This window comes from Miniopterus schreibersii (assembly GCF_964146895.1).
Source record: "Miniopterus schreibersii genome assembly, chromosome: 2".
NCBI classification, from domain to species: Eukaryota; Metazoa; Chordata; class Mammalia; order Chiroptera; family Miniopteridae; genus Miniopterus; species Miniopterus schreibersii.
The window spans coordinates 125930666-125943713 of record NC_138102.1 but is presented as its reverse complement, the minus strand read 5'-3'; the positions used below and the strand labels follow the sequence as shown (position 1 = coordinate 125943713).

Genomic DNA, 13048 nt, shown 5'->3' with positions numbered 1-13048 from the left:
CATTCTTATAGGATTTTTCCAGTCTGCTGGTGTCTTTTTACTTTAGAAAGTTGTAGTTATGTTTAAGTTTCAATATACTTGTAAAGTGCTCTTGTTTTTAAGAACTATTCCATTATTGCCATAATTTAATTTAGTTTAAAAAACATTTATTGAGTACCTATTTTGTACTAGATTCTGCATTAGGCTATGTGGATAAAAAGATGGGTAAAGCATGCTTCATCTCCTTAAAGTCCAGGAAGTGAGAAAGATTCTGTTATGATAAATTATAATTAATATCATGATAATTAGTATGAGTAGAGGTGTTATCAAAATGTTGTGTGACCCCAGAAAATAGGCGCCAAAGTCAGTTTTGGGAAAAGACTTCCTGGAACAGAAGGAGGAAGAGGCTATGAGAACTCTTTTTTGTGCAACTTTCCACGGTATTAGTTTTATGCGGCTACAAATAAGTAACTTCCTTTACATCTCTGCAAACGTCATTTCACCAAAGCTTGAATCACATTTTTATTTTCTCGAGGATTTGACCAAATGCACTGCTGGTTGCAGCGATACATCCCCCATGTATTTCCCTTTTTATTCTCTGGTACTCTGAGGTCTAGTGGAGTTTCCGATCTCCAACCATAGTATCTTTCCACAAAGAGCACACAGAAAGTCTTTTAATAATGAATACAAAAATATAATAATGCAATAGTACACTTTTTAATTAAGCATTTCAGCAATTGCTTTAAAAATGTATGCCCTAAGTGACAGTTATAGTGTCTTCTGCATAATTGTGATATATGTAGGAGGCTATTTATTGGTTTTAAATGAATACTCAATTAATGAAGACTGGGGTATGATGCTCTGAAGAGTCTGAGGATTGTGCTTTTAATTTTTTCCCTAAGTTTCAAGCTTTCAGAAACCAACTGCTTTTAAAGAAATCTCACAGTAAAATAGGTTATTTTTGTACAAGCCACTAATCTCAGTAGATTCAAGAGTTAACAGTAACAGGAATTCAGAAGGTTTTAAAAAGTGGTTTTAATCTTGGGTGAAAACAAATCAGTTAAGATCAGTGCATTGAAACATCAGCTAATATAGTTTGGTTTTAATTTCCTTCTTATGAAAAATAATCTCTTGTATGCCTAGAGGTATATTTCATTGTGAGCTCCTATAAATTGGAGAAGGAAGGGAGGGTGTGGGTGTGTTTGGGGGTTGGAGGGGATGGGAAGAGGAATTCTATTCCTGCCTAAGGGCGATCTTTGATCTTTTCCTTAACTTCCCTTATTTGACTCTCTTCCCCATTTTCTTTTCTTTGATTCTTAAATCATTTCTTATGCCAACTCCCACCGCAAGAGGAGAGAAGATAGATGTTATCTACAACCTCTTCCTAAAATATTAATAAAACATATTTACTTTTTACATGAGATATTCTTTAAATTTGCTGTTTTTCTCCCCATTTTATTAGTGGCATTTCCCTGTGATGAAGCAAATTTAGGGAAACTGCATTGCAGTGTCAGGACCCTAAGTGTATTTCCTACTGGGCTAATTACTTTGAGCTAATGTGTTCCCCTCACTGGATTCCACACACTTCCCCCATATTGATTGCATTATCAGTAGTAGTAATCACAGATATCATTACCAGCCAATTACACAAGCGCATACTAAACAAGTAACTTATTCACCAAGATTATGTCTTAATTTTGTAATGAAGCTGATCATCCTCTTGTCCAATTGAGTGTAGCTACATCTTTTGATCTAGTAAGCTAAATGCAAATATATTGAATTATGTAGTAGGTAATTACTTATATATGTTTGTAACAGCACAAAATGAGGGCAATTTGAGTGTAATTTGTTTCTTATTTTATCTGAAGGCTGCATTAGAGAAGGTTAACTGCTTTAAAAAATAGACCCAAACTTGTATTAGGATCAAACACAATAGAAATGTATTTACTGGTCACATAATGGAATTTGGTGTGAGAACGGGTACTTGGGCATTCAGTCATCCAGAGACCCAGGTAGGTTTCTGACATATTCAATGTAAGAGTTCTGAGCCCACCTGGAAGAGTCATTTCATAGAAAAAGAACCCGGAGGAGCTAATGAGAGGGTCTGTGAGCTTACCCTGGCCATGAAGAACATTCATATTTTATTGGCTAGATCTTAGTCACATGACCACATTTAACAACCAAGGAAATGGGAATTATGTCCTATCTTAGGAATTAAACTAAAGCATGGATTTGGGTGAGCAGTTAACAATTTTTGCCATAAGGACTGAAAACAGAACTTGCTCCCTGTCTGTACCTAATGGATACTTTATGTGCTTTGCCATAATTTGGAATTTCTATCAGGCTTGCTTTACTTTTATTTTCTTTACACCATGTCAGTGTCTTATAAAACCTAGATCCAAGCCCTAACTCTCAGACTTGTGTATATTAAGCAATTAAAGAATGGGAAGTGTAAAAATTACAGAGTATTTTTTTTTTAAATAAATTATGCCCATGTTATTGGAATTATTTCTCAACAGGTTAAATTGTAGATAAGTAGATTCAAATAAAAGGTTGTTGGAGCTAAAACAAAATATCTCTTAGTTCCACCCTCTTATTTTGCAGATAAGAAATGTGAGGCTTGAAGAGATGAATTTCTGTATCTACTTGTCCAGGCAGCATTAGTGGTTTCAGGCTCTCTCTCAGGGAAAGTCTCCTTCTGTAACATTTGTTGTCATTTGTTTGTAGACATATTTTGCCCACAAATCATACATTACTGAATAATGTCCATCCATTTATAGAGATGAAGTAAAACACAATCAATTGTAACTGACAAGAGGCTAGTATGTTTAAATTCTGAGAAAATAAACCCAGATAACATTCCAGATTTTCAAATTCATATGACGATGCATAATAATTGATTACTTAACTAAATTTTGTTTTTTAATACAGTAATTTTCTGATTTATTTTAAAAAAGAATAATGGCTTCAAGATAAACCTTCTTCAACTCTAAAATTATGTAATCCGCAGCATTTTAGAGGAGGCAAATTTATGATTGCTATGCTAATTAATATTTAGAATTAAAAGTGCAGGGGAAACTACAAAATCTGAAATATTGGAAACTATGTTTCTTTTAAGGGAGAAAACCAAATCATTTTTATTAAAAAATTATACTGCGCCCGGCCGGACGTGGCTCAGCAGTTGAGCGTCGACCTGGGATCCAGGCGATCGGGGTTCGATTCCCGGTCAGGGCACATGCCCGGGTTGCGGGCTCGATCAGTGACTCTCTCATCATTGATGTTTCTATCTCTCTCCCTCCCTTTCCTTTCCTCTCTCTGAAATCAATAAAGATATATTTTTTAAAAAAGTTATATTGCTTTGCCCGGCCAGGCCTAGCTCAGCTGTTGAGCATCGACCTAGGATCCAGGAGATCAAGGTTCAATTCCTGGTCAGGGCACATGCCGGGGTTGCAGGCTTGATCCCCAGTAGGGGGCGTGCAGGAGGCAGCTGATCAGTGACTCTGACCACTGATGTTTCTATCTCTCTCCCTCTCCTTTCCTCTCTCTGAAAATCAATAAGATATATTAAAAAAATTTATATTGCTTTTGCAGTAAAATATATCGCTTAAAAGTAAAATATAACTGTATTATTGAGATGCTACACTAGCAAAAAAGATAAAGTTTCTTCTTTAACTGTTTCTGTAGTCTAATTTCATGCTATTTCTGCGAAGATGTATAAAATGGAAATTGTGCAAGAAAAGTGGCACAAATCTAGATGTATTCCAAATCATACAAACTTGAGGAAATTTTGAAATTATGTGGAACTTTGGAGTTATTCTCACCATTCTCATTTCTATCAGGCATAAACTGGGTTGATATTATAGCATGAGTGAACCCAAATCATCAGAGTGACACACTTTTTTTTTTTTTTAATTCAAAGAAAACTGAAACACAATCCTCAGAATTGGTTTTTGTTGTGAACATTCTAAACACAGCTGCAAGTTAATATTCATCTGTAGAGTAATTTTTGATTTTCATATTGAGTAAGGTTTACATAATCTGGCAAATTTATTTTTAATGTAGAAGAGAACAGGCTTTGCTCCCTCCCTGTCCACCTTCTACCAAGCACAAATAAAAAGGTCCATCTCCGTCTAATCTTGTGATGCTACAAAAGAGTATTTGTGTAAACTGCAGGTAAAGGCGATAACCAGGCATTGGTTGCTTTCATATTTACCTGTTGCCTGTGCTAAAAGTCTGCATTCAGGTATTATTAATGTAAAAAAACACAGAAAAATATGTATGCATCAGGCACATCAAGGTTAAGGCCATCTTTTAATGTACTGTGGATTGTCATTTATATTGCTTTGATTTGCAAGGATTTTATATGCAATCTACTGGAGAGTAGAGATATACATTCTTTTTGGCTCCTTTTTTGGATATAATCTCTTTAAAAACAGGCAACAAGTGTTCAAATAATTTTTAAAAGCTTCAGCTTCATATTTTCCAAAGTATCTGACATGGTTCACAAGGTGACATGGTGTTTATTTCAAAAGGAAAATAATAAATGGGAAGAGTCTATTTTCTTAACATTTTCGTAACTTGGATTCTATTAAAATCTAACTCTGATTTTCATAGGTGCTATGGAAAGCATTTTTTAAAAAAAATAACTTGCGGGTTTGGAAAATGCTTATCTTATAAGGTAACATAGATATAGTCAAAACTAAAAGTTGCTGCTTTAATTCGATCATCATTTTGAAAGCAACCTGTGTTAAATATGAGTACACAGAGCTACATGAAAAGTAAAGAGAATGCCGGAGCAGCTGAAATTTTATTTCAGTAATCAATTCTTTTCAATAACTTGTGACCTCTGAGGAGTTTCTGTGAAGGGACCTTCCCTAGAATTGATTTTATTCAAATTTTGCAATTCTTTCTTTCTAAAACCATGAATTTTGATATTTTTTTCTCTTCATGTAAATCTTTAACTGTCCAACTCTATATATTAAGGGGCATTGGCATCCTCAGTTGAACTATATTTAAAAAGTGAGTAATTTTGTTCTTATGACACCGAGTATGGCTTCTTTATACCGCGATGAATCTTGCTTTCTGCCTCTTATTTGCATAAGTACAATCTTCATTTTTGCATCATCGTGTCCCTCTTTTGCATATGATTAACATTAACTTTTTCGACTGTGCAGAGCTGGCTATTTGCCTCAGAATATTCCCCTGGAGATGATCAGATACCTGTCTGCGGAGAAAGATTTTCTTCCTTGGCACGCGGCCAGCCGAGCTCTTTACCCGCTGGATAAATTACTGGACCGCATGGAGAAATACAATGTCTTCAATGTAAAAAGATATATTTTCTTCTTTCTATGTTCAGATGATAAAGTATTTTCTCATCTACTCTATTCAACTCACCCTGAGTCATTTTAGTTCCTTCTAATTTATATTATCATTTTTGCCCTGATTTCCTGTGCAACAGTGATGACAGTTATTACTTTGGAGAAAAAAATTTAATACAAGCTACTTTTTGTTCTGGCCTAAAAGTGTCAATGAAGCTTAAATGCCTCAGAATTTAAGAACAAATATACACGGCAAATTCTTAAAGTTCAAACTTACTTTCCAAGAGTTAAAGGGCTCTGTGTTCGCAAAGGACTTAACCTGGGTGGAAGGGTTGCGAAGATCTTAACAGAATATAGACGGTTTCAGTAAAGGCTCTAAGTCATTATTTTTATCTGAAAGGGCACAGTGAATTCAATTCACTTCCTTAATTAACAAGGATAAGATCAACATTGAGGCAAAAACCCATTCATAATTGGGTCCAAGGGGACCCAAGAAAGCAAACAACAGATAATCCAAACAGACATGAAGACATGACAAACATTTCAAAATGTTGCCTGACCAGATTTCCTAAACCAGAAGCCTGGTGAAGCAGAATTGCACTGCTGACCCCACCTAATCTCATGTAATCATCATTTTGAATCAGGTTAGGATTAAGTACTTCTAATGGGCTTTTGATTCCTAAATGTCCCATGCCCAGTGAGACTTGGCATATGAGACTATATCTCTCTGCCTTCTATCACCCCCGAGCACTATTTTCATTTAGTTATTTGAAAAGTCCTCCCTGTGTTTTATAAAATTACTCTGTTTCTCATGACACACTGGCTCTGCTGATTAACCTACACATTTGGAATTATCGTGACCAGATCTAATTAAAAATCTGCTTATTAGAACCATCTAAATTGTCTGATGGCCATCAGTGTGGCTTCTTTTTATCTTATCCTAAACCTACATGAAAGCACCTCTTTTTAAATTTTTTTTTACAAATAGGAGTAATTCTGGCTTGACTGTGAGTTTTGTTAGTTTTGTCTAAACCCTTAAAACAGACATGCAAAGAAATGTGCCATTATAGTTATGGCATAATTTTTATATGCTAGAGAAAGACTTATTACACTTCTCTTTACTCAACACAGAAGCACTGCAATACTAAACTTTTGTAAAAGTAAAATACACTTTTTATATATTTGTACTTTAGTATATCCCATCAGACACCTCAATTTCAGTAAATTTAAGAACTGCTTTTACTATAATTTTAGTGCTTTCATTCTTTTGACAAAATTCAGGACTACATTAAGGTGAGGAGAGCATACCTTACATTGATATTTAAATATATTATTACCTGAATGAATTACTGACTTTGAAATACTGTGTCCTTTTACTGAAGAGTGTTCTGTGCATGTCAGATCCAACAATGCCAGGCTATTGGCTGGATCTACATATAGGCTTGCATTTAATATGCTCTTTTGAGGTAAAATGCATAAATATTAGGCACTCATGTTCATAAACTCTATCTACATACATCTGTATATATGTATGCATGAGTGTCATTATCAATATTCCCGTTTCTTTGTTTTACTACAAAAATTGTCATAGAAAATAATAGTGCAAATTACTTCATTGTTCAATAAGAAGAGTAGACTTCCATCATTGCAATTGTATTTTATTCTTATTATCTATATCTGAAATACTAAGTTGAATGAAACTATAATAGATCATTTCCATGCCAAAATTTTACTGATATTTTAAATTATTTAGAAAATATTTTAATTTCATTGTATAATTTTAATTGTCATCATGGAGAGATTTGAAACTGACATTATCTTTTTCCCCTCTACCTTCATTTAGGAATATATTTTAAAGCAAGTTGCAACAACGTACATCAAGCTTGGATGGCCAAAAAACAATTTTAATGGATCTCTTGTTCAAGCGTCCTACCAACATGAGTACTGTTTTGTTTTATTATTTGTTTTTTTCCCCCAGAACTGTACAATAATATCCTACTAGTACCACTGTGGCTTTAGCAGCATGAAACGATCTTTCTTTCATTTGGTATCTTTCATTTCCCTTTCCTGGGAGGACAGCTGATGGGGAATATAGTTTACACCCTCTGGTGCTGAGAACAAAGGCATTTCCTTGACATGTTTTAATTTAAGGTCTGCCTTTATTGGTGAAGCTGAGATCTGAACCCATGCCCCTCACTGTAGCACTGTTTCCAGAGCAGACTTTTCATATGATTAACTTCTACTCTGCCTGTCTCTTACTCAGCAAGACAGGATTTCCGTATCTGAAAACTATTTTTCTGCTAATTATTTACTTATCTACTGTAGTGTAATGTAATGAGTTACCCTTTCTCCCCAGATATTAACACTGCTTTAAACATTTTTTTTTCCTTTTGTTGATACTTAAGAGAACTACGCCGAGAAGTTATAATGCTGGCCTGCAGTTTTGGCAACAAGCACTGTCACCAACAGGCATCAACACTTATTTCAGATTGGATTTCCAGCAACAGGAACAGGTAAATTGAGCCAAATCCTGAATTTTTGATATGACATAATGCTGCTTTCAGATTCTCAGTGGATGCATCCCATATATCACCTGGAGAAAATCAAGACAAAAAACAAACAAACTGCAACACTTTGGTTCAGGTTCACAGCTTACAAGGCAGCCGCGTGAAACCACGATGCGCTTATCTTTGCAAAGTTTTATTGAGTTTTGAAATAACTCTAAAATTAGGCCTTTATTCATCATATATAGGTGTCAATTTATTTTGAATTTTGATAGCTTAGCTATCCCATGAGAACAAAATAATTAAATGTAGGCCAGACTCTCAGGTTGTTTATAAAGGTTGTGGTATTTATTCATTAAACAACTGAAAGCATATGATACAAAGGGTCATAATGTTAATGTTAAAAACTAAAAACAAAAAGGTTATAGAAAAAGATCTTTACTCTTTCAGTGACTCTTGACAAAGACCTTAAACTTATATCTTATCTTGGAATTCCACAGTCAGTATTTTAATACATTATGGAGGTTAAAGTTATTTAATAGAATTACTCTTAATAAAAAACATTATACTAAATGTCACTCATTAATGTTAATGAAAAGAATATTCATAAAAAATTAGAGATCAGTGATCTTCTTACTGCAGTTTTTTAAACTTCTTGGGTGGCTTTATATTTCCAAGGAGCATTGTTTTTCATTGCCTTTTGCACGTGGGGTAATTTATAATCCGTCCTCCCCAGGCTTTGGCCACTGCCTTAAGGTGAGTCTGAGGAGCTAGGGGACAGTTGGTTCGGATGATTCTACTCCGCATGCCACAGTGGACTTGTCCCGGATCTGAGTGTCTGGATGACCCTGTGGGCAACAGAGAAAGGGATTTGTTCTAGGTGACCATAGAGAACCACAAGAGAATTATGGAACAGATTGGTATTGGTCTTGTTGAGAATTATTTAGGTTGATGCGTCATAACTGACTCCATCCAGGTCAAAAGGTAGCTATCCTGCTTTAAAACTGAGGGAAACTTTTCACCGTGTTACTTAGTAATTTGTCATAATATCTCACCTTCTCTAGGATTTTTCTGTTTCCCCTTTAAGTCAATCATTTCCAGTCTTATACTGAGCTAAGAAGGAAAATATTTTATCATTATTATCTCTCAATTGACCCATCATATACTTGAAGACAGTGATTAAATCTTTCTTCAGTCTTCTCTAGAACTAAAGCATCTTCATTTTTCAGCTTTTACTAATGATTATCTTTTTTTGCTACGTCTTGTGAAAATTATTATATTAGACTTAAAAATGTTATAAAAACTTTTTTCTGCTTTCTTCCCACTCCTTTAATTCTACCACATATATTTAAACTATGAAAACATAATCAGTTATTCAAAATCAATACATCCAAAATTTTATTAAGATACATAGTCATGTATGCATATGAAAAAAAAAAAAGTGAAATGTATTATTTAAAGAATGTGGTCTCTCCTCTTCCTCTTTTTTTCTGTTTGATAATTTATTTGTTTATTTTCTGTTTTGCTACTGACACATGCCTTTTCTCAGAGCTGCTGTTTTTTTACCCTTTAATGAATTTACTCTTGTTAACATATATTCTTACCATTTATTAAAATTGGATTCAGTCCATTACATTACTGTAATTTCTTTAGAGTATTCAAGCCTAATCCCTTCCTACACTTAAAAATATAGCTACTGGGAAAATACTGTTTTTAAAATAATTCATTTACTTAAAAAAATTTTGTTGAGTGATTCTCAGTAGCAGCTGGTAGCTGGAAAGCAAAGGGCAGAGGCAGGGCTCAAAATTAATAGAAGGTAGAGTTCTGTCAACAAATAGCCGTTCTTGGAAGCACGAACAGGGTGAAAACCCAAGGGAGAGGGGCTGCTGCCTCGGAGGGACTGCATTCTGCCTCCTGAAGGGTGAGCAGGCCTGTGGGATGGACAAGGCTGGGCGGAGGGCGGGGTAGGTGTGTGATGAATATGGAAAGCGCGTGGCTGGGGATTCCAGGCAGAATGAAGGCGCTTGGGATGATGTTTTGTTCGAGTGTAGTAATTTTATGACTTTCCAGTTTGAAGAATCCATCACTTCCATAACTCCTCATAAATAAAAGTTCATTTGTAAGATGTCAGCTGATTTTGATTTTGATAACTGTGTCATTTATTCACGATAAAATAATTAAATTTAGGCCTAAGACTTTAAGGTACTTTTGTTATATTTCCTCTGTCATTTTTATATTCCCTTGCTTTGCTTTCTTTGGTAACTGGGCAAGTAAGCATGCTAAGTGAAACTAACTCTGTGTTTACTAAGATTTGCTCAGCCGACCCTGTGACATGCCCCGGCATATACAAGTGACCTCCTGTGGAGAGGGCACGTCATCCTCACTGAGCTACCTTTGTGTGATGATCAGAGGTTTAATCTGTATTTTTTGGATGACAGTTTAATAATAAAACAATGCAGTCCTGTAGTTGGTGCTGAGTTTAACTTTATTTTCTGAGTTTGACTTTCTTATATTGAGTCAATAAAGAGGACTGCAAGTTTTCTGCTTAAATGTGCCTGAAACAACAAAGTTTTTTTTGTTTTTATTTAAGTGGAACCCTAAAAATCATTTTCAAAAAACCTCCAAGGTAATATAGTAGTATACTTATAAAATATTTTTGGGAGATGCTCTGTATTTATGCTCATAAATCTAAATGACAGTGAATCATGGAAGTAGCAGGGATTACAAATCTTTGGGGTGTTGTGCTACTATAGACTAATCTTGATATGCTGGAGAGATAGGTTAAATCAGTGACATTGGGTCCAGAAAAATGAAATGGATGTGAAAGTTGATGCAGAGCAAGATAATGGAACCTAAAAGTGGGATGAAAAGCTAGAGATGGTAGCAGCAGAGAAAAAAATTCAACAATGACAGTAGATGATAAATTGAATGAGTCGACATTCTGATCCCTGTTAAAATATTCAAATGCTGCAGTGCTTTGAATTGTAATGGTGATGTCATGCATAAAAACAGATTGAGCTACATTCAGGTCTTGTTAGGCTGTGAATTGGGGACTAAGTTCAGCAGACACCACATTTTAGAAAAGAGACAAAGTGCTGAGCATTCGGTAGAGAACAATAGAAAAGATAAAAAGATCCTGACAACATGAGATACAAAAGGAGGTTGAAGACCTGAAAATTTCACTCTAAAAAAAAAAAGACATAGGAAAAATGCTAGCTTTTTTTGTCTGTATAAAAAGCATAATAAAAGAGACAGACAGTGGTTTCTTTCACTAGTTAATGCAAATAAACAAGAAATAATTGGCCTGAGCTTCACTGAGCAAAATATAGGGAATATTTCATTACTGCAAGTGAACTGTTATTTGAAAACCTCTGTATCAAAATACTGTTGAGATTGTACAGTTAACTATACAGAGATCACAATATGACAATATGAGGTTTTCTTTGAATAAATAAATTTAACCTGAAATTAGATGTGTCCACAATAACACAGCCCCTTAAATTGGTGATAATGCATTATTTTTCAAATACTGTTAAAAGGTACAATTTAAAGCTTTAAGCCAATATAGATGAAGATTTAAAATATTTAAGTTAAAAAAATTATTTAATAGATAATGGTGTCCATTCCCTAACATGTAAATTGATAGCTGTATCATCACCCTGCTTAAAAAATACCTTGAAACAACAGAGTACCCTGTACATTGGAGGACATCAAAAATGTTTATTGAAGTGAAATGAATTAGAAATTTATGTTGAAATTGGAAAACTTAAGGCCATTTCATGATAAAAATTACAAGTAGAGGAGCGTCTCTGGAGTTTTGCAGCGTGCATAATACATAAGCCTCACTGCTCATGCAATTAATTATAATGTTACTAATATTATTGTCTTTAATAATGATAATCGTGATGAAAACTATATTTACTTTGCTAAGTATTTATCACATTTTAGACATTGGACTAAAGTGCTTTTTGTGCATGATCTCATTTTTATTTTCATTTTTACAGAAAACAAATCCCAAACTCACAAATGTTATGTAACTTGACAATATTATATAACATTTGATGGTGAACGTGGGCTTCCACCCTCAGCCTTCCTGCTTTCTAACCCCTACTTCAAGTGATTCTGTGGTATTATGTCAAATTACCATATATCCGTAATACATGTTTGTTCAAAATTGACAAAAAAAAATTTTTTTTAAAGACACCCCATAGATCTCAAGTCCTCTCTACAGTGAGTATAAGCAATAATTTTATGCAGGTTGTGCTACATGGCATCAGCCTGTGGTTTTCAAATCTGATCACTAAGAATCACTGGGGGGATTTATTGGACAGTTTGCTAGGCCCCCACCCCTGGAGTTCTGATCGAGTAGGTGGATTAGAGCCCAAGACTTTACATTTACAACAAGTTCCCAGGTGCTGCTGCTGCTGCTGGTCTGGGGATCACAGTTTGGGAACCACTGGTGTGGGGAAACATTACTGCCTTCAGAATCGGAGAAACCAGCGATCAAAGGGCCGCTGTTCCTCTAAATGACCTTCGGAAAATCACATGGTTTCATCATCTGGAAAATGGTGGTAATATTACCAACCACACAAGTCATGAGAGTTATATAAATGAATGCCTGTGTAATATGTGGCCCTTATAAGAAATCATAAACATTAATCGTCTTTGGAGTTATTGTCTAACTTTTTTGACCACTCCTGTATAATGGGGTGGTATAAATTTTAAACCAGAAAATGAAGAACAGCATAGAATAGAACAGTATTGAACTTTATAAAACCCCTTCAAAAGTAGACCCCTTGCTATGAGTTGAGACTATAAAGATGTACCCTGTACCATAAAATATAAAAGAAAATATTATGACAGAGATTCTCAATGAGAAGTAGGGGGACATTTGCTCTTTGTTCCTCTCCTGCTTTAAGAAATACTGCTTTTTATGGCTCCGAGGTAAATATTACTTTTTTCTTCCCTCCCCTTAATCAGCTGATATGTATGGTGCCTGTCACTCCACCAGCCATAGGTCATTTTATTGCACAGCGCCCAGAGCTCCAGTTCAGCCCCCTCCTCTGTGCCTGCCCTCTGTCCATTACTGGTTGCTTTTCTTAGGTGGGAACATAAAGGTAGAAGCACAAAGGGCTCTTTCCGTCGTGGTCCTGAAACCTCTTGTCTTCTTCCCCTAAAACCCAGATCCTAGCTTCCTGCCCATGTTTCCAAGCTATTGTGGTCCTGTTCCCTCCATTCGCTACACTG

General features: G+C 35.1%; 1 protein-coding gene across 1 annotated transcript in view; it reads left to right on the top strand.

Annotated features, from left to right (window-relative positions):
- TRHDE (thyrotropin releasing hormone degrading enzyme) overlaps nucleotides 1–13048 on the top strand; it is a gene marked incomplete at its 5' end in the record, with an annotated part of 326090 nt that overhangs the window by 286634 nt on the left and 26408 nt on the right. The window contains 3 exons of the mRNA XM_081130892.1: nucleotides 5154–5301; nucleotides 7141–7238; nucleotides 7703–7810. Of these exons, the coding sequence (XP_080987018.1) occupies nucleotides 5154–5301; nucleotides 7141–7238; nucleotides 7703–7810 (354 nt within the window). The remainder of the gene's footprint in view (nucleotides 1–5153; nucleotides 5302–7140; nucleotides 7239–7702; nucleotides 7811–13048) is intronic.